Below are 24,697 nucleotides of genomic sequence, written 5' to 3' on the forward strand. Positions count from 1 at the left end.
GGAAGGATTATGACAGGACCACAGATCCATGGAGTTGGACGGATTTTATTTCCGTTGATTCCCCAGAGCACCTGGGGACGGATGGCCTTGCTGGAGGGGCCGGAGATACGCAGACTTGGGGACAGAACTACTGGGGGGGACTGGGGCGAGTGTGACAGTCCAAGGCTCTCCAAGCGGGGGTGACCTGAGTCCAGGGCAGCTGTGTCCAGCTGTGGCAGCTCAGAAGCAGAGGGACGGTGGCTGGGGTGTGGTCACAGGGCCTGTGCCTACAGCGCGGTGACATGAAGGCCCTGGCCGCTGGCTGCCCGGGAGCTGTCGTCCCAGGCTGCGCTCCCAGCGAAGGCGTGCAGGTCACTCAGCAGGGCCTCAGCACTGCCCCCTGAGCCTGCCGGCCCCTGGCAGCTGAGGCCCAGGCCGCCCTCCGTGTCATCGTCGCGCACTGCCCCGGCTAGCTCGGAGGCCTGCGGTGGGCTGGGCCCCTCTCCCCGCCGCTCCTCTTCCTGGGATCTGCGCTCCTCTTGGCCACTGAGCAGATCGTAGTCGTCTTCCACGTCTGGCTCGTCCTCCTGCCGTTCCGGGTCCTCATCTGGTGAGCCCAGCTCTGCCCGGAGCCATCGGCCCGGTGGGCTGGCCCAGAGCAGGCGACGAGTGCGGCCCCAGAGCACAGCTCCCAGGCGGGCCGGGTGGTAGTAGCCCCCTGAGTCCCGGCTAAGGCGGCGCCAGGCCAGCGCCAGGCCAGCAACCAGCAGCAGGAGCAGCAGGAGCAGCAGGACAACAGTGACCGAGGAGTTGGAGCCCTTGCCCCTGTTGTCCGAGCCCAGGGCCCCGGGCAGGGCCAGCAGTGTCCAGAGCCCTAGGGCACAGGGCAGATCCTGTGGGGAGACAGGCAGAGGCTCACTGCTTGGGTTGGTTGTCTCTTGGGCAAGTTTGGGACAGTCCAGCAGAAAAGCCCAAGTGGTTACTCAGTCACGAAGGCCTGTCCTGGGTCTGTGATAGCCGGCCACCCATGACTGCCCCCCCCACCCCCACTGCACCACAGAAGCCTGCTCCTGCCTGGGGCCTGCACCCTGCCTGCGCCTTCTGTCGGGAATGCTCCGTCCCCAAGTGCTCCCCGGCTCCCTGCTCGCCCTGGCTCGGGGCGCCCTCGGTGAGGCCTCACCTGGGTGGATGCCTGCCTTGACATTCACCCCTGCGGCCAGCCCTGTTCACCCACCCCTCCCCAACACAGGGATCGCGCTGCTTGTGTGCCATGCTTATCGTTTTATCTTCCCACCAGGAAGATAAGGATCTTTTTGGCTTAAGCACCTAAACAACTCCTAGCCCAGAGTAGGGGCTCAAGAAATATTGGCTGAGTGTGTTAAGACTCTGCCCCCAGCCCCAGGAGGCGGGGGGATGGAAGGGAAAGAAGGCATGGCTGGCTCTTCCTGAGGCTCAGGAGGGAGGCACCCAACCCCGAGGCGACCCTTTCCTTCCATTTGGCCAAGTCCCAGGACAGGGGTCACTGAGACACCCCCCCCCCCATCCTCCCAGCTGTGGGACCGCCCCAGCTGCAGCGTTTCCGTTCGACTGGGTCCCAGGGGGCCTCAGGCTTTCAGGGCCAGGGGCTGGGGAGGCGAGTGCAGCTGCCGGAGGAAGCCTGCGGTCGGAACAAGGCAGACAAGGCAGGTGGGGGGTGTGAGGGGGGAGGGGTGCCGAGGTGCTGGCAGGCCTTTCCCTACCCGGGCTGCCTGCCTGGCTCCAGGGACGCAAGCTAGTCGAGACGGTGCGCGTGTTCCAGGCTCCGGAGCAGAGCAGGTGAGAGTCCCTCTGGGGGGGGGGGGGTGTCTTGGGGAGGGGCCGGGGACACAGAGTGGGGTGCTGAGGGCCACCTCCTGAATCCCAGGGAGGCCCAGGTCTAAGGTGAGGTGAGAGAAAGGCCCAATCTCTGCCCTGTGTTTGTCCCACCCAGGTACCTCTGGGGGATCTTGGGGAGGGGCTGGGGACACAGAGTGGGGCGCTGAGGGCCACCTCCTGAATCCCAGGGACGCCCAGGTCTAAGGTGAGGTGAGAGAAAGGCCCAATCTCTGCCCGGTGTTTGTCCCACCCGGGTCTCCCACCTCTGCCCACGACCAACCCTACCTGACTGCTCAGTGTCCCCAGGCCTGTGGGGGGTCCTTCCCTAGCTCCCAGGGGGCCCAAACATTCCAGCCCTGACTTCCTGCAGCCCTTGCCCCCAGGACCCAGTCGGCTCCATGCTCACCATCGGTTCGTCGCCTCTCAGCGCTGGGTTCCCACCTCCAGCTCTGGCTGGGTCGAGTGTGAAATGAGAGCTCTCGCTCTCAACGGCAACTGCTGTTCATCGGCACTTCCGCTTCCTGCCCAGAACACCCTGCCCAGCCCTCCCACCACGGGACCCTGGTGGGCCCCTAGGGTCTCTCAGGACCACCCTGATCCACAGCAGATCCTCAGCGGCCTCTTCCCCGGCCAGGCTGGGGCCATGGGGCCTGTGGCCTGGCCTCCGAGAGAAGGAACTGGGCACCCGGCTCAAAGCAGGGCAGGCCCTGGAGGCGTCCACAGGGCTTCTGCCTCTGATCTCCTACCTGACAGAAGTCAGGGAAGACTGGGGGGCATGCTCAGGGCCCCCTCTCTCACATCTGTGAGCCTTGGGGGTATCCCGTGTCCCCAGGTGCCCAGACTTCCTTTCCCAGCCCTACCCTTGCAGCAGAAGGGCCAGCCTGGCTTTTTAGAAAGAGCATTTTATTTGGAATGAAAATATAGAGCCCAACCCTCCTGCTTGGCTGGCGGGGGGGCGGGGGAGGTGGTCCCTCACAATATAAGTGCTCCTTGGTACAAAAATCCTCCAACAGTAACAAAGACCAAAGCCCAAAGCCTAGCGGTGGCTCCAGCCTGGGCCCGAGGGAGGGCTCCCCCCGCCCCCCACCTCCCCCGAACCTGCCCCAGAAACCCTCAGCAGGGGGCAGGAGGGTAGCCAGCCTGCAGTCGGTGTGACAGAGGCTGAGTGAGAAAGGGGTGGGGGGAAGGAGGTGACAGGGAGCAGCGTCCGCAGGCCGTGTCCACAGGCCGGGGACCTAGGCATCTCCATTCTCCATGCGGCTGAGCTGCTCCTCCAGGCGGCCAATGCGCTCGCCCTGCTCCTGGACCAGCGCTCTCAGCGCCTGCAGCTCCTGCATCACCTCCTCCAGCTTCCCGGCCTCCTGCAGAGACACCAGCAAGAGTTGCGGAGCCACAGCCCTCCCCAAATATACCATCGGGCAGGGGCCTGGGGTGAGGAGAGGGCAGTGAACTGTTCGGGCGGGCACAGCAGACCTGGGCAACACCACTCTGAGCTGTGAGGCACATACCCCAGCTCCGGCGAGGCTGCCACTGAGCCCAGCGATGTTGGTGGAAGCCGCAGGCATGGAGGGTCCCGGGCGGGGGGCACCAGGGGCTGCGGCGGGCCGGCTGTCCGACAACACATTGCGCCGGCTGACCTTCAGATCCCGCTGTTTGCTGGGCACGTAGGCCTCCCGCAGGGAGATGAGGATGGGGCTGGCATCCCGCCCGCTCACCCACTCCTCTGCCTCCAGGGCCGCCTCGGGCCCGGCCGTGTCGGGATACAGATCATCCTGGAAGAGGTCCGACTGCCCCGGGGGGGCGGCGGAGGGAGGCCCGGGTCAGCTGGGGGCCCACCTGCAGGGTCCTCTCATCTGGACCCTGAGCAGCCACCTCCTCGCCACTCTTCTGACCTCCAGGCTGGCAGCCCGTCAACCGGTCTTCCAATGGCCTGACCCCTAGTGACCTTTCTAAAGCTCCAATCTGTCCTTTCACTTCCCTTCTGGATGCCACCAACAGCTCCCTCTGAAGACTCCTCCCACCTCCCCAAGCAGGGGCCAGCTATGTGCTTTGTGGGACTCCGGGAGCCACGTCTGTGCCTTGTGGATTGTGAACTGGGGCAGGCCCTGCTCCCTGGACGGGCTTGGCACGCTACATACATGGCACTCAGTTAATGCTGGCTGTAGAGAAACGGAGCTTGTTCAAGGCTCTCAGCTGGGGCCCCGAGGCCAAGCCACACATGGCTGAATCCTCGCCTCCTGGGAGCCTCCATTGCAGCCAGACTCCCTGGCTCTCACCGCTCCCACCTCCGTGCCTTCACCTGGCTTATTACCCACCCCTCATGGAGATCCTACCCCAGCCGGGAGGTGGGTCTTGCCATGCCTCCTACAGGGCAGACCTCTAAAGGCTGCCCCGCATCCATCCAGAGCAAGGCCTCAGCTCACCCTGTGTCTCATTGCTGCTTGCCCCAGCAGGGCACGCTGGCGTCCATGCGGCCCACTGATTATACTCGCACTTAGCCATGTCCCACTCACAGGCCTCACCTCGGTCACCCCCATGTGGTCTGTCTGCTAGAGAAGGGAGCAAGTGGGCAGGGAACAAGGCGGCCTCACCTTTCTTGGCACAGTCATGACAATGGGCTCACACTTTCGCTCGTGCAGTTTGTAGAACCTGGGGAAGGGGGTGGAGGGAGGACCCATGGGTGGAACCTGCCCCTCTACCAGCTCTCCCGGCTCCCTCTGCTCTCCATATCCAGTCCTTCCCCTGAGCCCTCCCATGGGCTGACCCTGACTCCAGAGCCTCAGTGGGCCAGTAACTGTTTCTGAGCAGCCTCTTGTGATCTGACCTTTCACCCTGGGTGTGTAGGGTCCAGCTCCCGCCCCCACCCCACCCCCCTACAGCCAGCCTCCTCAGCAGCCCTTTTTTTTTTTTTTTTTTAGTTTTTTATTTTTTAAATTTTAAAATCTTTAATTCTTACATGCGTTCCCAAACATGAACCCCCCTCCCACCTCAGCAGCCCTTCTTACCGGGCAATCTCACACTTGCTGACCTCCAAGCCCCTCTTGGGCATGCTCCCCATGCCCCTCTGGGGCTCTTTGCTGGTGAATGTATTCAGGAAGTGGATGTAGGGGGGCTCGTCTGTGATCTCAAAGTACCGGATGCTGGAGTCGCCCTAGAGGGTGGGAGGGGCAGGGGTCAGCACGAGGGCCCACCTCTGTCTTCTCTACTACCCCACCCCCACCCTGCCCAGCCCCACCTTGCCACAGACGTAGACCACGTTGGTATCAGGGTCGTAGAAGGGCAACAGAGCTCCATTGCTAGAGTCCAACTCCTGCAGGGCCATGGGCTCCCCGAAGTTTTCCTGGTATGTGGGTTGAGGGATAATTGGGCCAGGTCAGAACCTGCTTCCTCCCCTCATCATTCCAGCCCTGCTTCAAGACTGGCCGGCACTGCCCCTAACACTCCCACCCTCTAGCCACACGTTGTGCCCCATTGGGCCTCACTGGCTCCCCTCCACTCCACAGTCCCATTTTTCCCTGCCTATTCCAGGCCTTCAGATGACTCCCAGGCCACCAACCAGGTGCTGAGAAAGTCCCCACACTTTGGGAGCCAGGCTGCAGGGTAGCACTAGCCCCTTCCCTGAGGGGCCCCTGGAGGTCACTTACAGGATAAGGCTGGGGGACAGAGCACTTCAGAGGAAGGGCTGGGAGGCTTTCTGGAGGAGGAGGCCTCTGCACTGGGGCTCCAAGGACAGCCAGAGTGGAAACAGACAAGCAAAGGAGGCAGGGGCCTTTCAGGGGCCAAGAATGCTGCTGCGGGCAGATGTGTGCAGGTGGGGGAGGCCAGAGGGCAGGGACAGGGAGAGAAGAGGCCGGCAGGGCTGGGGTCCTGGGTGCCTCAGGGGCCAGGCTGACAACCTGGGAGGGACAAGCCTCTCTGGGTGACTTCCGCCCTGCTTGCCCAGGGTGGAGCCTGTCCTGCGTCCGCCCCTCAGGACGGCCACAGCCACTCACTGGATCCCAGAGCGCCAGCTGCCGTTCGCTCATGCGGCTGAAGCCCGTGGTGAACACCTTGCCGTCGGCCAGGAAGATGGCCCTCATGGGCCGGGCTCCCTCGTGAGCCTTCTCCCGCTCCTGCGGAGGAGACGGAGGGATTGATCTGTGCGGTGCACCCAGAGAGCCCCTTGGCCAGTCCGCGGTTGTCCTCACCCTCTGGGGCCGCATACCGCCACCAGGGTCCCCCGGCGGGGGTCGATGACGCGCACGCTCTTGTCCTTGCACGCGGTGCAGAAGAGGCTGCCATTGCGGTTCCAGCTGACGTTGTAGATGAGGTCGGGGTGCAGGCTGTCCAGGCGGTACAGCTCCTCCGCCGTGCCCACGTTCCAGATGAGCACCATGTTGTCGCAGCCTGCCGGGAGGGGGCGCTGTCAGCTCTGACCACCCTTTGGGGACCAGAACCCGCGTTTCGACCTCCGTAGGCCTCAGCTTTCACGTGTGAGGGGGCTTGGAGAGGGTGTGGTGAGGGGCGGGGCCAGGGGCCACTGTGCAGACCTGCGCTAAGCAGCACGTTGCGGGCAGTTGGGTGCCAGGTGACGATGCCCACTCTCTTGGTGTGGCCCTCAAGCACCACCACCGGCTCTGTCAGCGGGGAGACCAGCCCGTTCTCCGGGATCTGCCATACCTGTCGGGGCGCGGGGGTGGGGTGGGGGAAGCGGGGAGGTCATCGGAAGCCCATGTTCGGCCCTGCCGCCAGGAAGCTTGAATCATACTCGAGACTCCCGGCCCGCCACCGTCCCACGCCTCACCATGACCGTGCAATCCTCTGAGCCGCTGGCGATGACTTCGTCATTGTGGGGGCACCAGTCGATGTCCAGGACAGGCCCTGTGTGTCCACACACTGTTGGGTAGGCCTTGTCAATGCGACCGGTCTGCAGGCATGAGGGGGGCCAGTCAAGGGGGCCCCAGGAAACTCAGGCTCCGTCCCTCCCAGAGCTGAGTCCTCCCCTCCGTGGATGGGGAATGATGGTGATGTGGTCCCTCCTGGCACAGAGGTGCCCAGGTGTGACTCTCGCTCTGCCTGCTCCTGACCCACCTCCTCCTCACAGGTGTCACCGGGTGAGCAGGAAAAGTTGCCTCTGACCCTGATTCCTTGGCAATAAAAAAAAAAAAAAACAAAAAACAACTACCTTCTCCATGTGTGTTAGCACTTCCTGGGCAGTAAATCTGGATTCTAACACCTGCCCAGCAGCGTGGGGATGGGCACTTTACGGGCTGTGAAGTGAGCGGAGACCTGACAGATGAGACCAAGCTGCCTCCAGTCTCTCCCCAGCTGCGACGGGGCCCACCTTGCTTAGGGGGAGCACCAGGAAGGCACCACCCCCGCTGGCCTCCACAATCACTGCCAGGAACTTGGGGTTGACGGCGCAGAAGGTGCTGTCCCAGGTGACACGGGACACTCGGATGTCCTCATAGCACTGGTCATTCTTGACAGGCTGCCCAAACACATGTCGGAATTTGCTCTGCCGGACCACTTTGCGAAACATGACTGCAGGGTGGAGAAGCATAGGTCAGTCTTTGCCCATCCCGACAACCCCTAACCCTCCCAGGGCTGCACGAGGGGTGGTGGGGAGGATGCAGCCAGCGATTTGGTCCTTATAACCTGCCCGGCTCTCAGTTTCCCCAGTTACAAACAAAATAGGGTCACAGTGCAGGTCTGGCTGCTTCTCTTCAATGGGGATCTGAAGGTGGAAATGCATTGACCTCCAGCAAAGCCACTGCTGAGACCTGAGGGGTTTGGGGGGCCTCTCCCAGGCTCTGGTATGTGTGAGGGAGGTGGGAGGTGGCCAGCCAGTGCAAGCCTAGCTTCTTGGTGGGTCTCAGTCGCCAGCAGGGCCCTTTCCCCCCAGGATTTGGTAGCAGGGTGATGCGGAGGACAGAGGAGGCAGGAATGATCTCCGCTGGGGCGCTGCGTTAAGCCACAGTGCTGGGTCCCACGGAATGTGCAGTGCCTGCAGGAATGTGCAGGGAGCCCCAGGCCAGTCCAGGGGGTCTGGCAGGACTGGGCGGGGTCAGGGCGCCGCTCCCAGCCACCGAGCCTCGGAGCTCAGCTCAGAAAGGGGTCCAAGGTGAAGCAGAAGTCTAACTTCAAGGATTCTGGCTCCTGGGGGGGAGACTGAGCAGCCAAGGGGAGTTGGGACTGACGGTGGGGCACCGCGGAGGGGGAGTGCTCCTCAGACTTGCGACCCCCATCGCAGCTCCGCGCGATCTGCCCCCGAAGTCCCGCCCAACCCCTACGCCCGCGCCCCCAGCCCCAATCCATCGTGCTCACCAGGGACGCCCAGAGGCTGCAGCACCGTCCTCGTCCTAGGGTGGCTCCGGATCCCAGTCTCTGGGAAGCAGGAAGCGGGAATCAGGAAGTGACAGAGAAGCAAGAGGCGGGGGACAGGGGGCGGGGCGGGGCTCAAGGGGGCGGGGCCGAGGTCACGCGTGGAAGGGCGGGGCTAGAGGCTGCAGGCAGGAGCCTGATGGCCAGGAGCACGAGGAGCGCGGGGCCGAAGACTGCAGGGGCACGGGGGCGGGGCCTGGACGAGCCCCGCCCCTCGGACCCTCGGGTCCCTCTAGGGCAGAGGGGCAGGGGCCGGGATGAAGATGGGGCCGGTGTGGTGCAGCCTGGCTGCAGACTCGAGCCGGTTTCCCGTCTTGCTCCTCTTGTCGGCCTCCTCAGGAGTCGTCAGGGTCGGGTGCAGCCCCGCCCTCCCAGTCCCCCACCTCAGTGAGTACTTCCCGATGGAGTCCACGTTGACTCCAAAATATACCCTGATGCTGGGAAAGATTGAGGGCAGGAGGAGGAGGGGCGACAGAGGATGAGACGATTGGATGGCATCACCGACTCAATGGACATGAGTTTGAGCAAACTCGAGATGACTCGGGAGCTGGTGAAGGACAGGGAAGCCTGGCGTGCTGCAGGCCATGGGGTGGCAAAGCCAGAGACTTCGTGACTGAAGGACAACATATTCGTGTGCCTCTTAAGTTACAAAGGTACCTACTCTTGGTACAATGTAAATAAAACAGCGGTGTTTTATGAAGGTGTTTTATGGAAGGCCCAGCCCTCCCATTCTTCCTGGTGCACACCTTTGGGTCCTGCCCAGCCTCCTTATTAAAAAGAGAAACAGTGCTATGACCTCCAGACCCCTCACACTTTCCTTGCTCTCCCCAACCACCTCCCTGCGTGCGAAACCTGGAAGTTTAGGCACAGACACCTCCCTCCTCCTGGCCAGCTCTTGAGACTGGCCTCCCCGATCTACCCATCCCTCTCCCACCCTGGGAGGCTTCAGTTCAGTCGCTCAGTCGTGTCCGACTCTTTGTGAACTCGTGGACTGCAGCACGCCAGGCCTCCCTGTCCATCGGCAACTCCCGGAGTTTACTCAAACTCATATCCATCGAGTCAGTGATGCCATCCAACCATCTCATCCTCTGTCGTCCCCTTCTCCTCCTGCCTTCAATCTTTGCCAGCATCAGAATCTTTTCCAGTGGGAGGCTTAGGTGTCCCTGTAAGTCCCACAGGCAGGCTCTGCACCCTCCAATCGGGTATTCAGTCTCTGTTTGATGCCAAAGCCCTTGCCTTTCCCACTGCTCCATAACTCCTAGGACAGGCCAGTCCTTTCAGCCCAGGACAGAGTGTGGGAGGCTTGGAAGAGGGAAGGCAGTCACGAAACTTCCTTCTCCATCATGTCCCCCCAGGCAATAGCCAGGGGTCTGACTAAAGCCTATACCAGATCCCCAGCCCCTCACCCTGCCCTTCCTCACCACCTGATGCAAACCCCACAGTCATTGCCCCTCCTCCACCTGTTACCATCCTCCATCCTGCATGCGCACATGGTCCAATGACACTGACCCTCCTACCCCTGCAATATACCACCTTCCTTCCCACTCCAGGGCCTTGGCACATCCTGTTCCTTCCATCTGGAAATTCTCCCCACCCTCCCAACTTGAAAAGGCTCCATCTCTCACTTCCTCCAGGTCTCAGCTCAAATGTCTTCGCCTCTGAGGGCCCTCCCTGACCATCCCCCTCACCCATCACTCTCTCGTCCTTACTTGTTCCCCCTGTATGTTCTTAATCACTGCATTGTGTTATATTATATAACTATTGTATATTTGCTTTCATTTATTTTTTATTTTTGGCCACACTGAGAAGCTTGTGGGATCTTAGTTCCCTGATAAGGAATCAAATCCGCACCGTCAGCAGTGAAAATGAGAGTCCTAGCCACTGGACTGCCAGGGAATTCCCTAATTATCTGTGTTTTTGCTGTTTGTCTGCCTCGTCCCACTAAGATGTCAGCAAATTGAGGACCACACTTGGCCTTCTTTCTCTCTGGATCCCCGGTACCTAGAACAAGACCTAGCACACAGTCTGTGTTCAATTAATGTATATTGAATGAATGAATGAACAGCAGCTCTGAATGCATAATTGAAAAATGTTCATATTCACAGCTCTCAGAGTCCATGTCTGGCCCCTGTGAAGGAGAGGGAAGTGTGTCTCTCACCTGTAGAAGGCATGAGTCTTCCAGTGGGCCACAGGAGTTCAACCCCATCAAGTGTGTTAGGCGTAAGGTCGAGGGGCTGTGGAATGTGGGGGATAGGCCTCCTTTCATCCCCTCTGGCCTTGGGGGTGCATGTTCCTCCAACGCAAAGCCCTCCTTTGTGGGCTAGCAGGAGAACTCCTCTTTATCTCACAAAACCCTTCATGATGCTGCTCTTTCTCCTGGATAGCAAGTACCCATTATGAGTGTGTGTGTGAGGGGGGTCCCTCCTGGGACCTTGAAGGAGGGACTCTCCAAGAGGTGGGGTTAGGAGGATGGACCAGAGTTGAAGCCAGGTGACTGGCACTGAGGATTTAATCCCTGATCTGCCTGTCGTATGGAAAGGCTTTAGGATCCCTACCTGGGAGCAGGAGGAGGGGCACTCTGCAAGGGAGCCACAGCACAGACTCTGCCCTCAGGAAGTGTACAAGTCCAGTGGGGTGGGAGTGTGAAAACATTTGGAAAGTGGAGGAGGAGGCTGCGTGGTGGTGGGGGCAATGCCTGGTGGGCAGGATGCCACCACATGGGCTGTGGTGGGTCTGCACTGTCCTGGGCCTGAGTGAGGCCCGGTGATGCCCACTGGCATAATCAGACTAACGGCTAACAATTATGAAGCAGTTACTCTGTGCCAGGCAAGGATCTTTGAACTTCACAGGGATTAACACTCAGAAAATGGAACCATTAGTATGAGCCCCATTTTACAGATGAGGAAGCTGAGTCTCAAAGAGGCCAAGAGCCTTGCTGAGGATCATACCCCTGGTGAGTCGTGGAGAACCAGGATTCAAACAACCTCTGAGGGGCATTGGAGGTCATGCCCTAATCCCATTCAAAATGGAAGGCTGGCTGGAAAAGCACTTGACAAGTGCTTGATAAATATTTGCTGAATTAATGAGTTCAACAAATTTGTGCCTGTCCAGAAACCTCTCTCCCACCAGCTTCGGTGGCCAGAATTCCAGGAAGCGCTATGGTTATGCTGCTCATATCACCACCACCAGCACCCAGCCGGCTTCCAGCCCTGGGTTTGGCTTAATGATCACAACAGCCAAATTTGCGAAGAGAACATTATCACTCCATTTTACAGAGGAGAAAACTGAGGCAAAGACAGGCCTGGGAACCAGAACCCAGATCTCACTGAACCACTTCAGCCTGCCTTTGTAGCAAGCTGGGAAGGGTAGCACTTAAAATGTCATTGTCCTTTACACCTACTGGTAAGAGCACCCCTCAGCTTCTAAAGGTCACAGTGCTGAGCTTAAGGGAAAGGGTTGTGGGGCGGTGGAGGCAGGGGGGTTGGTGAAAGGAGAAAGAGTTCATGGTTTTAGAACCAGGGACTGAGAGAAAGCTGGGTGGAGTGAGCACCAGAAGAGAGTGATGTGTATGAAAAGGAAGTGGGGTGGGGGAGAAAATAGAACTTCAGCACTTCCTAGCTTTTCTTGCAGGGTCTGCAGCTGGAGACGGAAGAAGGCTGGCTCTGCTTGGAGACACCGTGTGACCTCCAAGGGGCCTGTGCTGTCCCTGGAGCCACTGGTTCCCAGAGTTCTCTGCTGGGACATCTTCCCATCTCTGCATCTGGGCTGAGAGTATGGAAGGGGCTGAGGCAGAGGCAGGACCAGGGCACTCTGTGCCTCCTCCATGGTGGGGGCTGGGCAGGGGAACACTCATTGAACCCTCAAACGTAGCAGACCTTGAAGTCCCCTGGAGCTGCCCAAGGCACAGAGGTGGCCCCAAGCTCTCTCAGGCCGCCTGGCCGTCTGCAGCCCAGAGCTGGTCATGGGCGCGCTCATCTGCCCGGAAGCTCACAGGATCCCAGGTGCTCCGGCCAGGTGTCCCCTCCTTTCATCATCCCCAGCCCCTGCATCCCTGGATGTCTACGAAGCATCTGTTCACTGAGCCCCTTCTGTGTGCCAGTTCCTGCCAGCACCTCACACACCTTCTCATTTAATCCTCACGATGCCAGATGCAACAGGAGCTCGGAGGGTGAAGCAGCTTGTCTAGAGTCACTCGGAGCCGGATTGGAATCCAGTCTTGCCCGCTCTCGCCTCTGTGCTCACAACCTTGCTGAAGGAAGTCCGGCCCCAGCCTCACTGCCTGTGGGGTAGGGGACTGGAGGATAAGGCTGCCGAGTCCGCTTGTGGGCCGTTAAGGCCCCGGGCTCCCAATGGCTCCCACATGCCTCCCTTCACTGTAGGAACTTCCTCCTGGGCTCCTTGTATCCAGGTGAGAGGTCGGGATAGGGAGGAGGGCAGGGAGGGAAGGATCGAGGGAAGGTCGGATCAAGCCTGGGGAAGTAGCCCTGCCCGTCTTTCTCCTGCAGGGTCTTTCTCCTGCAGGACCGAGGCTAAGGAGGAGGCTGTCCGTGGGGTCTGGGGGGCACTGGAGAGCCGAACCCACAGGACACCATCACCTGTGGTAGCTTGGGGGGCGGTGCTGGGCCACTGTGTGGGGGCCAAGTCTGCAAGAGCTTGCTGGGACCAGGGACATGACGTTCAACAAACCGTACAGGATTTTGGCTGCTTCATGTTCACGTCCTCCAAGCCTCGTCTGCCAGGCCCAAGGGACTCAGTAGGGGTTTTCCACGCGAACTTCCCCCATGGTACCCGTCCTCCTCTCTGACGGGCTGGTTCCTCCGTCTCCCCCAGCTCTTCTGCTGTCCTGGCGGGCCTGGACTTTCCTGAGCCCTCATGTGGGGCCCGCGCCCGGGGCCTCTTCTCGGGGAGCGCTGCTGGGGCCTCCTCCCTCAGAGGCAGCAGGTGTGGCCAGGTTCACGGGGACCTCTAGGGTGGAATCCATGGCTGGGGTGGAGGAAGCTTCCTCGCAGGCACTGGGGGCTGAGCTGGTAGTGGGCCCGGGGGGCTGGGCCTTGGGGCTTGCCTGTGACTGGGCCCCAGAATCCAGCTGGGGTGGGCCCTTGTTGTCGTCCCGTGGCTGGGCCGCGGGGTTCGTCTGCTGCTTGGCCTCGGGGTTCGCCTGCTGCTTGGCCTCGGGGTTCACTTGTGGCTGGGCTGTGGGGTTCACTTGTGGCTGGGCCTCAGCCACTGGCCCTGGTACCATCTGATCCTCAGAGTCCACTTGGGTCTGTGGCTCAGCTGGCATGAAGCTGCCCGGCCTCTCTTCACAGAGAGCGGCTGCAAAGGAGGCGAGCACGGTGTGCAGCAGGGCCCGGAGGTCGGCGCTGGCCAGGAGGCAGAGGAAGGGACTGAGGCAGCTGTTGAGCAGGATCAGGTAGTCAGAGTAGACCAGGGCCTCCCAGAGCAGGTAGCCGGGGTAGAAGTCCCACAGGAAGGCCAGGTACAGCAGCTGCGCCAGCTGGTAGGGCAGCCGCAGGACCACGTAGGCTGACAGAATGGTCTTGGCCACGCGGGCGAAGCCGCAGCAGGCCGGGGCCCCAGGCTGGTGGCGGCGGCAGGGCCGGCAGGCGGCGGCCTGGGTGAGCAGGTGGCAGATGAGCAGCACGAGGAAAGGAAGGAAGCCCCCCAGGATCTCCAGCATCCGCAGTGGCAGCTCCTCGCTGTCCCAGAAGTCCAGGCAGATGACCAGGTCATACCACCAGACGGCGGCCTCGGGGAAGACCAGCCAGGGCACACTGAAGAGGGTGGCCAGCACCCAGACCCCAGCACAGACCCAGAGGGGCAGGCGGGCTGGGCGGCGCCCAGGGTACCAGCGAGGGCACAGCGCCAGCAGGCAGCGGTCCAGGCTGAGGGTGGCCAGCAGGAAGAGGCCAGAGGAGTAGGACACCCCCCAGAGGAAATAGTAGAAGCGGCAGGCAGCCGTCCCCAGTGGCCAGTGCCCGCCATGCTGGATCTCCATGATCTGGAAGGCTGCTGCTGCCAGGAACAGGAAGTCAGAGAGAGCCAGGCTGAGCAGGAGCAGAGCGAGCCGGGTGCCCGCGCCCTGCCGGGCCTGTGAGCCAGCCAGCCACGCCATGAGCCCATTGGCCGGCAGCCCCAGGAGCAGCAGGGCCACCAGGAAGACCGTGTCCCAGCCGCCCTGGGGGTAGTCCTCGTCGTTGAGCTCTGTGCGGGGCCAGTGGCCGGGGGCACCCAGGCTGGCTTCCATAGCAGTGTCTATCTGGGGTCCCCAGTGTCTGACTGGACATGGAGTGGGCACCTGGTGAATCAATGAAGGCATGAATGACTGAACAGGAGAGAGAGGATGCTGAGCATCTCTGTGAAAGTCGCTGTCCCTCTCTGGGCCATCATCATCAACTTTGGGGTGGTTAGCCTTTGCCAGAGACTTTAAAGAGATTACCTTACCTAGTCTTCCTGCAATCCATCCTACAGGTAAGCAGAGAAAGGTGCAGAGGAAGGTGACTTATGCAAGGTCTGAGATAGGAATGTGGGCACCAGGACTCTAATTATGTTGCTGCCCAGAATCCCACTGCATCCACGCAGACCAAGCCAGAGGCTTTCAAATTCATTTCAATAAGATACTATAGCAGAGCTCCTATGTGAACTAAAAGGGTGTGCTCAGGTTAAAGGAGGGAGCGCACCCTTAGAACTCCAGGGAACACAGTTTAAAAACCGCTTGGGAAATCCCTAGTGGTCCACTGGTTAGGACCTGGCCTTTCCCTGCTGTGGGCCTGGGTTCAGTCCCTGGTAGGGGGACTGAGATCCCTCCAGCTGCATGGTGCGGCCCAAACAAAACAACCCCAAATGGTCAAAGCATCGCAGGCTCCCTTTTTGTCAGTATCCTGGGTTCAAGAGTTTGAGATTCAGAGTTCCTTGGTGGTCCAGTGGTTAAAGATCCATGCTTTCATTGCAGGGGACAGGGGTTCAATACCTCGTAGGGGAACTAAGATTCTGCAAGCCATGTGGTGCCGCCGAAACAAAGATTCCAAAGGGAAAGGCTTAGGGTCCCCTGGGCCCAAGAGTGGACAGGGGGTCTGGGGCCGGAGCAGGGGGGGGGGGCTCCCTTGCCCCCTGGGGTTACTCATTAGAAAAGAGGGTAAGGGGCTCAGCGGCGCGATGAGGATGAGGGTGGCTGAGTCCCAAGAAGCCTGCTGCCCTCACCCTACCTCCTTAGTGGGGGGAGGCAGGCTCCCTTTGAGGCGGAAAAACCAGATGTCCTGGAAAGCCTGGGTCCTGCCTGTGGCTCATAGCTCAAGCCATTTGATCTTTAGTCTGTGGTCTCCCCACCCCCAGGGCCCTTACTCAGGCAGACCCCATTCTGCAAGCTCCAGTCCTTACTGAATCAGAGCCCAGGGCACCCCCTGAGGCTCCAACTGGCAAGGCCTGGCTTACCTGTGAGGTGCAGGCCACTGGCTGGAAGGAGCAGAGGTGTCTGCCTGCCCAGAGGTCCAGTCGTCCACACAGCCCCACGCTGGGGCCTGCTGCATGGTGCCCGGCGGCACTAAGGCTGCTGGCATGAAACCCAAGCTGAGAGGACATCAATCTTTCATGGGGCTGCTCGCTGGGGAAACCCTAACCCCAGCCCAGTGGGGCCAAGTGACCAGCCAGGGCCCCCTATCCTTGACAGGGCCAGATGGCCGAAAGCCCTCGGCCTGGGCCCTTCCAGCTCTGAGCAGGCTCTGGGTCCCCCAGGGTGCGCCTCCTCTGATGTCACCCCTGTGACCCTCAATCACCCGTGATTCCAAGCCCCTATGATCTGGCCTCTCTTCCTTCCTTTCACACACCCCTGCTCCGGTGGGGATGTTGCCCTGTCTCCCACCTCCCACCTTTGTACACACTCTTCCTCCTGCCTGAGATGCTTCCCCATGTCCTGCGGTAGCTGAGTCCTGCTCATGTCAGAAAACTGGGCTCTCTGACGCTTCAGCATCACTGCTCCCATTTTATAGATGAGGTAGCTGAGACTTAGAGAGGTGAGTTTGCTGGGTCTCCCAGCTCGTGAGTGGCAGAGCTGGAGTCTGAAGCTCACTGCAGCCACTCTGTCCTGGCACCCATGTTGCTGAGGATGGTTCCCTTGACTGATCGGCTCTGCCTATCTGGACACCCGAAGGCAGAGGGCGGGATTAGGGCCTGGGCTGCCTGACTCACTTACCCTAATCCCCCTCAGGGCCCGATCCCTGGTCATCAGCCCTCGGGGTGGCAGAGTATAAGCAGCTTTATGGGTCCTGAGAAGCAGGGGTGCTCCCTGGTGCCGCTTCTCTGAGTCCTGTCACCCTCCTCCACATGGCCGAAGAGCAGGGGAGGGGGCGCCATGGCCCAGACCCGGCCCCCGGACCACAGAAGCCCCCCGTGGGGGTCCTGGCTTCCAGTAGCAGCGCTGAGGGTCCCCCCTTGATGAGGAAGAGAAGCAGCAAGAAGGAGAAGGGGCTCCGAGGGTCCCGGAAGGGCCCCAGCAGCTCTGGGGAGCAGACCCCCATGCAGGGCCCCGAGGCCCTGGGGAGCAGCAAGGACCCCTCCAGGACCAGAGAAGGGCAGGAGGGGCCCGTCCCTTCAGCCCCTGGGCCGGCCCCTCGTCGCCAGTCCCACCGGCACCGTCCTGGCCCCCAGCACGATGCTGCTCAGAAGACATACGGGCCCCTGCTCAACCGCATCTTCGGGAAGGTCAGGTGGGCCCGGGCCAGGGTTGGGGGGCCTGGGGGTGGGGTTGGGACTCATGGGCTCAGGTTCAGCCCACCCTTCCCCTGATACTCAGGCCTCCTCCAGTTTCTGCTCCAGACTCAAGAGCTGGACTGTGGGGGCAGGGTTTCTGCAGTTGAGGGGCAGCCTGGGTAATAGGTGGAGCTAGACCACTAACCCAGGGGTCTGTGGCAGCTCAGGGCCCCCAGGAGCATGAAGGGGGTCAACTCTTCTTCTGGGACTTCAGCTGCTTTCTCCTGCCCTTGTGGGACGGGCCCTGCCCAGGCCACCGTGGCCTGGGGCTGGAGGAGGAAGGCTGGCCAGAGCCCCGACTGGCCCCGGGAACATGCTGGTCTATGCCCCTGCAGGACCGAGAGTTGGGCCCCGAGGAGCTGGATGGTGAGTGGCCCCCGCTGGGAGCGGCGGGTGGGAGATGTCCCAGAGTCTGGCTGGCTGGCTGCCTGAGCCTGACCCCCCTCCCCTGCAGAGCTTCAGGCCGCCTTCGAGGAGTTTGACACGGACCACGACGGTTATATCGGCTACCGGAGCCTGGGCGAGTGCATGCGGACGCTGGGCTATATGCCCACTGAGATGGAGCTCATCGAGGTCTCCCAGCATGTCAAGATGCGGAGTCAGTGCTTGACCCCGTCTCCCCGGGGTGGGGCGGGGCCGGGCTGGTGGGCGGAGCCACCTGGCTTTGCCGCCAGGGTCCTTTTCCAGCCTTAAGGTTCCCAGAACGGAAGGGTGTTGCGCCGTGGCTCTGGCAATCAGACAGGGGTAATGGTGGAGTGAGGGGGGTCGGGTGGCAGTTTCCAGGACAGTTTGATGACACTGGCCCCAGGACACGGAGGGTAGGGGGACTAGGAAGGCACCGGGTGATCCACAAGAGACCCACGGGACTCAGGTTGGGGACCTCCATCTCTGACTGAGATAAAACTGTCTGTGCTGGTACCAGCCACCTGGGCTGTCTCTGCCTCTCTTTGATCATCCTGAAAAGTCTCTTAAGGTTTGTTGGTGAGGCCAAGCGGGACAGAACCCTGGCCACTCTTTGCGATTAAATGTCTGATGGGCAGCCCTTGTGTATCACTTCAATTCAGTTGCTCAGTCGCGTCCGACTCTTTGCGACCCCATGAACTGCAGCACACCAGGCTTCCTTGTCCATCACCAACTCCTGGAGCTTATTCAAACTCATGTCCATCACATCGGTGATGCCATCCAACCATCTCATCCTCTGTTGTCCCCTTCTCCTCCTGCCTTTAATCTTTCCCAGCATCAGGGTTTTTCCAATGAGTTAGCTCTTTGCATCAGGTGGCCAAAGTATTGGAGCTTCAGCTTCAGCATCAGTCCTTCCAACGAATATTCAGGACTGATTTCCGGACTGGTTGGATCTCCTTGCAGTCCAAAGGACTCTCATGAGTCTTCTCCAACACCGCAGCTGATTTATCAAATATCAGGTTCCTTTCATCCCAGGACACCAGCAAATTTTTTTTCCCTTACAGTTCCCAAAATGGGATGTGATTTACAATTGATGTGAATATTTAGTGTCATGCCTCTTTCTTTCTCCCGAAGCTATTCATGGACCATTGGTACTTTTTATAATTGATGGCCTCTTAGAATCCAGGGACTACCGGTGTATGCTTCTAAGGTGTTTTTACTGCTACCTGTGCGGTTCCGGCACTTTACAGTCATGAACTCCAACCGCAATAGCACCCTGTCCTTCAATGGGGAGGCAAGTCCAGTGAGTCATCCAAGGTCACAGCATTAGTGGGACAGCCAGGCTTTGAACCCGGGGCTGTCTGGTTCTCCAGCCTGGTCTCAGTCCCCCACATCTGGTGCTTCACTGACAGCCCTTGAGCATCTTGCCCCCAGCAGAGCCCCGGGCTGCAGCCTCCTACCCCTGGGGACATGGAAGTTGGTATCCTTCCTGGACACGGAGTGGGTGAGGGGCTGGGGTCCCTCCTTGGGCCCCAGTCCCCACCACTGTGACCCTCTGCCTGGGTCTGCAGTGGGTGGCCGCGTGGACTTTGAGGAATTCGTGGAGATGATGGGCCCGAAGCTGAGGGAGGAGACGGCGCACATGCTGGGGCTGCGAGAGCTGCGAATTGCCTTCCGCGAGGTGCGGGGCCCCCCGGGGGGCCGGTGGGTGGGTGGGTGCCGGGTGGCATCCTTCCTGGCCTCAGGGGAGATTGGGAGCCTCAGCCTCTGGAGGCCCCGAGCCCTGCAGCTGGTGGGACTAGGACTGGGAATGGGGTCGGAGAGGGTTTAAGTCACTCCCGGCTGAGGGGTAACCTAGGAGGACTTTCCCGGGGCCAGGGGGTTCACGGCCTCAGTCTGGGAGGAGGAGGAGGGTTTGGATGGAGGAAGTGGGGGTGTCCAGGCAAGGTGGCAGCAGGCGCAGGAAGAGGGTAGGAGGGCTGAGTCCTGCCGGAATCGCAGTTTGACAGGGACAGGGATGGGCGGATCACGGTGTCAGAGCTGCGGGAGGCAGCACCGGCTCTCCTGGGGGAGCCACTGGTGGGTCCTGAGTTGGACGAGATGCTCCAAGAAGTGGATCTCAATGGGGACGGCACCGTGGACTTTGACGGTGAGCCTCCTCCCAGACCAAGCCCGATCCTTCTGGCTCCCGGGCCGAGCCCAGTGCCTCCTGGGATCGCTGACCTGGACCGGCTCAAACCCCGCCCCTTCTCTCCTGCAGAGTTCGTGATGATGCTGTCCCGCCACTAAGGCGCCTCTGGCCCCAGACACACCAGCAAGGTTCATGATGCACGTCCTCCCTGGGAGGCCCCAGGATGAAAGAGACCGAGCAGCCCCTGGGCTTCTGCTCTGATAACCTCTGGCTGGAGAGCTGGCTTGTGATGTCACCTGCCCACCCTCATCCTGGCCTCCCTTCCACCGGAGTGGCCTGGAGGAAACCTGCCCTCAACTGTCTGTCATTCCCTAGTGTGACAAGGTTTGACTCTCTCCAGCCCCTTGGGAGGTAGGGAGCTCCCTACCATCAGCAGCATTCAGAGATGGGGCAGTGTAGTGGGTGGTTCTGGTAAAATGGGGAACTGAGAAAGGTGGCTGGGCTCCTCTCACTCCTTATACGTGGGAAAAAATTTTTTAAGCTGAACTTGAAAGACAGGGATGATCCCAGTTACCAGAGACAAAGAGAAAATCCAAAGCTGAGTGATGGGAGGAATCAGAGGCTGTGGGGGCTTCAGGTGTTCAGGAGTCTGGGCTCAGACACCCAAGAGGGACCTGTGAGAGGCTGGGGAGCAGGACATGACCTTCGTACATTCCAGGGTCTCAACAGGCTACCCTGTTCTTGAAAAGGGGGCCAAAATATACCGCTACCCACAAGCCTGAGAAAGTGACAAGATGCAGATGTTCAACCTTGAGTGGAAAAAGTTACCCCAGTGAACCTGAACCTGAAACTCAGGTCTGCATGTCAAGCAGGAGTGTGGTCTATCTCTGTGGTGTGAAAAGCAGAAGAAATAGGAAAAACAAAACAAAAAAAAATTGCTGAGAAAGACACTCTTTCAACCCAGGGCACGTAAGCCTTTAAAAAAAAACCCAAACACCCCTGTCATGTCTGAAGATGAACTCATGACAAAGGATGACAAGTCACAAAAGGAAGCAAGTCACCATGAGGGAGACGCAGCAGATGCAGGAAACAGGAGAGTCAGCGCTCCAAAGTGGAGATATGAAACACTCTAAAAGAGAGCACGAAGCAAACGCAAAAGCAAACAAAACCGGGGCAAAATCAACAAGAGAGACCCTTATCCGTAACAGCATGGTATGAAAACTGAATAGAAAGATTAAAACAAAAATAACCCAATAAAATGTCTAAAAATAGAGGATATGGCCATTGGAATGAAAAAAAAATCAAGGGCTAAATCAAACAGATTGGACACAACTTAAGAAAAGATTAATGAACTGGAAGCTATATCTGAGAAATCTCCCATAGGTAGCATTGAGGGATGAATGACAGAAAATATTAAAGAGCAGTTAAAAGTTAGGTGAAAGAGTAGAGTGAAAAAGCTGGCTTAAAACTCAACATTCAGAAAACAAAGATCGTGGCATCCAGTCCCATCATTTCATGCAAATAGATGGGGCAAAAATGGAAACAGTGGCAGATTTTATTTTCTTGGGCTCTAAAATCACTGTGGATGGTGACTGCAGTCATGAAATTAAAAGACACTTGCTCCTTGGAAGAAAAGCTATGACAAACCCAGACATTGTATTAAAAAGCAGAGACATCACTTTGCCGACAAAAGTCTATGGTCAAAGCTATGGTCTTTCCAGTCGTCATGTACGAATGTGAGAGCTGGACCATAAAGAAGACTGAGCACCGAAGAATTGATGCTTTTGAACTGTGGGGCTGGAGAAGACTCTTGAGAGTCCCTTGGACAGCAAGGAGATCCAACCAGTTAATCCTAAAGGAAATCAACCTTGAATATTCACTGGAAGGACTGATGCTGAAGCTGAAGCTCCAATACTTTGGCCACCTGATGTGAAGAGTTGGCTCACTGGAAAAGACCTTGATGCTGGGAAAAATTGAGGGCAAGAGGAAAAGGGGGTAACAGAAGATGAGATGTTTGGATGGTGTCGCTGACTCAGTGGACATGAGTTTGAGCAGACCCCAGGAGACAGTGAAGGACAGGGAAGCCTGGGGTGGAGGACAGGAAGTGCAGTCCATGGGGTTGCAAAGAGTCAGACACGGCTTAGCTACCGAACAACAACCACCACAGTCATTAGGAGTCCCAGAAGATGAAAATGTAGAAAATGGGCATGAGGCGATATTCAAAGAGATGATGGTTAAAATTTTTCCATAAAGACTTCCACAAAGACAAGGGCCCAGGCTGAAGGAGCACATTGGAGCCGGAGAAGGATAAATAAAAAGAAATGTATATCTAGATGCATCCCAGTGAAACTGCAGAATACAAAAGGAAAATCTTGTAAACAACTCGAGAGAGAAGTCAGATTACTTACCAAGGATTAGCAACCAGACTCTCCAAAGACCTTTTTTTCATTGACAACAGTAGATGCAAGAGGAAAATGGAATAAATTGTTCAGTGTGTAGAAGAAAAAGAAGTGCCTGCTGAGAAGCCTACACTTAGCTCATCTTATTCAAGAGTGAAGATGAACTATAAACTTTTTTCAACAACACAAGGCAGAAAGGGTGTCTCACCCCCAAACTCTTGTTGAAGGGATGGCTTCAGTAAGAAGAAAATTCAAGGCAGAGTGTGTACTAAATAATAGTCAGGAAAGAAACCAGTAAACGTACTGGTAGCTCTAAAGAAGCATTAACTATAAAAAAAAATAATTTGGGGGATTTTAAAACAAGGAGGGACTAAAAATTAGACAAAAATAAAATGGAAGATAGGAAAGAATATTTTAGATATGCCGAAACCTTTTTCTTGTTTTTCCTAGAGTAGAAAGATTCACTGAGATTTTGTTAATGATGTAAGGGTAACGACCAATATAACAGAAATAGAGGTAGAATGTTCCATTCTCAACAGTTTAATCAATAGAGGAGGAAAACGGAGAAAGTGAAGAATTCTTGACTAAGCTAGTAGAAGTCTGGGAAAGAGGAAGAAAAGCTAAGAAAAATCTACAGAAAACATTAAAACAGAAGGTAGAAATAATTCTTTAAAAAATTACAATAAGTAAAAGAAAGTTAAGTGTTTTTTTGGTTAAAAGTTGGAGTTTCAGTCCCAGAAGAAAACATCAGTATTAGACTAGGGTCCCTGTCAGTGATGGAGACCCCAAATAGCAATACCTTATAGCAACCCACTCCAGTATTCTTGCCTGGAAAATCCCATGGATGGAGAAGCCTGGTAGGCTATAGTCCATGGGGTCGCAAAGAGTCGGACACGACTGAGCGACTTCACTTCACTTCAAACTGGATGGACATTTATCTCCCTCACAGGAAGAGTCTTAGTTGAAATCCAGCTGTATGGTCTTCAGGCACTTAGGCTTCTTCTGCTGGCTGCTCTGCCATTCTGAGGGTGTAGCCACATTTGTTGGTTTCCCACGGGACAAAATGGGAGCAGAAACAAAGAAGAAAGGGAGCAATCAACCTGAACCACTTATATCCCCAGGGCTCTGCATCTGGGACAGCTGGTTGCAAAGGATGCTGGGAAATGCAGTCTTTATTTTGGGGGACCTTGTGCCCAGCTAGAAACCAGAGGTTCTTCTACTACAAGGGCAGAGAGCAGATCTCAAAAGGCAGATACCCAGGCTCTTCCCCACTGCTGAGTGCACATATAAGAGACACATTCAAAGCGTAATGCCAACTGAAAGGCTGAAACTGACAGCTTGGAAAAAAGATTGACTAGTGTTCTTGCCTGGAGAATCCCAGGGATGGAGGAGCCTGGTGGGCTGCTGTCTACGGGGTCACACAGAGTCGGACACGACTGAAGTGACTTAGCAGCAGCAGCGGCAGGAGAGAATTAACCAAAAGAAAGCTAGTGTGACTACAAAGTGGACTATGGGGGGAAAAAGTGTCAGGGGTAAATGGAGTTACAATCCACTAAGGAAATCTAATGTTCCTAAGCTGCGTGCAACTATTAATGCACTTTCCAACTAAAAAGAAATCATATTTAGAGTTTGGAGATTCATTATTTCCTGAGGATGGTGTTGCTGTCAGTCCAACTTGGATTACGTAAACTAACTAGCAAAGATTAAGCGCATTGGTCACATTGAAACTTTAAACCTTGCGATTCGGTGTTCTGTCGACACGTTCATATGAACTAAGGGCTGGCATCCTTTGTCCGTGAAGGGCCAGATAGTTGAGTTTAGGCTTTGCAGACCATGTGATTTCTGTTGCTCTTTATAGTAGTTTGTATGGCTGAGCAGCCAAAGTCAATATACAAGTGTGGCTGTGTAGGGAATTTGACAAATAATAATTAATTGAATGCAACTTACTGACACCAAAATTTGAATTTCATAAACTTCTTTGTGTCACAAAAGTTTATTATCCTTTGGCTTCTTTCCCAGCCATTACAAAAATGTGAAAACCATTCTTAGTTGGGGGCTATATCAGGCATGTAAGGTATAGCTTGCAGATCCCTGAAATAGTCTTTTTTTTTTTTTTTAATTATTTTTGGCTGTGCCAGCACGGTGGCTCTTTCCTACACGGCATGGCCTTCTGTCTAGTTGTGGCGCACCAGCGTAGTTGCCCCGCAGCATGTGGGATCTTAGTTCCCTGATCAAATCCGCATCCCCTGCACTAGAAGGTGCGTTCTTAACCAGTGGACCATCAGGGAAATCTCTGAGGTAGTCTTATGGAGAATCACTTCTGGTTAGAGAAAAACTTCTAACAGAATCACTTAAGACTGTGAAGTGACAAAAAATGATGGGCATGGCAACAGCTCTATGTTAATTGCTAATTTGCCCACTTTCAATGAATGGTTATTAGAACTTTTCTTTTTTTTCCATGTTTGTTCGATCGTATCTATTGAAATGTAATAATTTTCTGATTAGTCTGCTAATACAAACTGTGGGCTTTTATCTTACTAAAGCATTGGTCCACAATACATTAGAAATGAAAACTGGTCCTTTTCCTCCAGCTAACTTGAGAATCACTCATTTAGGAGTTCCTGCATCTAACTGGTGCCCCTTAAAGTGCCTTGATTGGTGGCTGAGAGTGGGAAGTCTGGGTTGGCCAGATCAGGTGTGAGAGCAGGGGCCTTGGTGTTCATTCAACAAAATCACAGAAATCTAAAGGTACCATCCTGGCTGCTGCAAACACAGTAGAGGCCACATCAGACCAAACACCATCTTATGGCACTCATGTTTTACT

The 24,697-nt window shown here is 57.1% G+C and overlaps 4 protein-coding genes across 4 annotated transcripts; 1 reads left to right on the forward strand and 3 right to left on the reverse strand.

The window, feature by feature from the left end:
* Positions 1-29: 29 nt before the first annotated feature.
* PTPRCAP (protein tyrosine phosphatase receptor type C associated protein) lies at positions 30-2,669 on the reverse strand. Its single transcript, XM_069565111.1, has 2 exons — positions 2,240-2,669; positions 30-872 (listed from the first exon to the last, which is right to left on the reverse strand). Exons 1-2 carry the CDS (start codon positions 2,240-2,242, stop codon positions 267-269), a joined length of 609 nt encoding a protein of 202 aa, XP_069421212.1. The 5' UTR covers positions 2,243-2,669; the 3' UTR covers positions 30-266.
* Positions 2,670-2,719: 50 nt separating this feature from the next.
* CORO1B (coronin 1B) lies at positions 2,720-8,349 on the reverse strand. Its single transcript, XM_069565107.1, has 11 exons — positions 8,140-8,349; positions 7,157-7,356; positions 6,617-6,739; positions 6,363-6,492; positions 6,038-6,219; positions 5,826-5,945; positions 5,069-5,173; positions 4,839-4,984; positions 4,425-4,482; positions 3,342-3,620; positions 2,720-3,194 (listed from the first exon to the last, which is right to left on the reverse strand). Exons 2-11 carry the CDS (start codon positions 7,352-7,354, stop codon positions 3,069-3,071), a joined length of 1,467 nt encoding a protein of 488 aa, XP_069421208.1. The 5' UTR covers positions 7,355-7,356; positions 8,140-8,349; the 3' UTR covers positions 2,720-3,068.
* A 4,682-nt stretch (positions 8,350-13,031) lies between these two features.
* GPR152 (G protein-coupled receptor 152) lies at positions 13,032-15,722 on the reverse strand. Its single transcript, XM_069565376.1, has 2 exons — positions 15,628-15,722; positions 13,032-14,471 (listed from the first exon to the last, which is right to left on the reverse strand). The coding sequence occupies exons 1-2, from the start codon at positions 15,720-15,722 to the stop codon at positions 13,067-13,069; spliced, it is 1,500 nt and encodes a 499-aa protein (XP_069421477.1). The 3' UTR covers positions 13,032-13,066.
* A 703-nt stretch (positions 15,723-16,425) lies between these two features.
* CABP4 (calcium binding protein 4) lies at positions 16,426-23,864 on the forward strand. The gene is made up of 6 exons (XM_069565121.1): positions 16,426-16,893; positions 17,277-17,307; positions 17,396-17,539; positions 18,915-19,024; positions 19,345-19,492; positions 19,604-23,864. Exons 1-6 carry the CDS (start codon positions 16,516-16,518, stop codon positions 19,630-19,632), a joined length of 840 nt encoding a protein of 279 aa, XP_069421222.1. The 5' UTR covers positions 16,426-16,515; the 3' UTR covers positions 19,633-23,864.
* Positions 23,865-24,697: the final 833 nt, after the last annotated feature.

Source organism: Ovis canadensis, chromosome 21, assembly GCF_042477335.2.
Source record: "Ovis canadensis isolate MfBH-ARS-UI-01 breed Bighorn chromosome 21, ARS-UI_OviCan_v2, whole genome shotgun sequence".
In the NCBI taxonomy this organism is placed as follows: domain Eukaryota; kingdom Metazoa; phylum Chordata; class Mammalia; order Artiodactyla; family Bovidae; genus Ovis; species Ovis canadensis.

What these genes read in the sequence shown, in the direction of transcription:
- CORO1B (XM_069565107.1), bottom strand. Translation starts at nt 7,354, where the DNA reads ATGTTTCGCAAAGTGGTCCGGCAGAGCAAATTCCGACATGTGTTTGGG. An exon ending in AGCTGGCGCTCTGGGATCCA is followed by an intron (nt 5,174 to 5,825) that starts GTGAGTGGCTGT and finishes CCCACATACCAG; the next exon opens with GAAAACTTCGGGGAGCCCAT. An exon ending in TGGTCTACGTCTGTGGCAAG is followed by an intron (nt 4,985 to 5,068) that starts GTGGGGCTGGGC and finishes CCCACCCTCTAG; the next exon opens with GGCGACTCCAGCATCCGGTA.
- CABP4 (XM_069565121.1), top strand. Translation starts at nt 16,516, where the DNA reads ATGGCCGAAGAGCAGGGGAGGGGGCGCCATGGCCCAGACCCGGCCCCC. An exon ending in TCAACCGCATCTTCGGGAAG is followed by an intron (nt 16,894 to 17,276) that starts GTCAGGTGGGCC and finishes ATGCCCCTGCAG; the next exon opens with GACCGAGAGTTGGGCCCCGA. An exon ending in CCAGCATGTCAAGATGCGGA is followed by an intron (nt 17,540 to 18,914) that starts GTCAGTGCTTGA and finishes CTGGGTCTGCAG; the next exon opens with TGGGTGGCCGCGTGGACTTT.
- GPR152 (XM_069565376.1), bottom strand. Translation starts at nt 15,722, where the DNA reads ATGCAGCAGGCCCCAGCGTGGGGCTGTGTGGACGACTGGACCTCTGGG. An exon ending in CAGTGGCCTGCACCTCACAG is followed by an intron (nt 14,472 to 15,627) that starts GTAAGCCAGGCC and finishes ATGTCCAGTCAG; the next exon opens with ACACTGGGGACCCCAGATAG.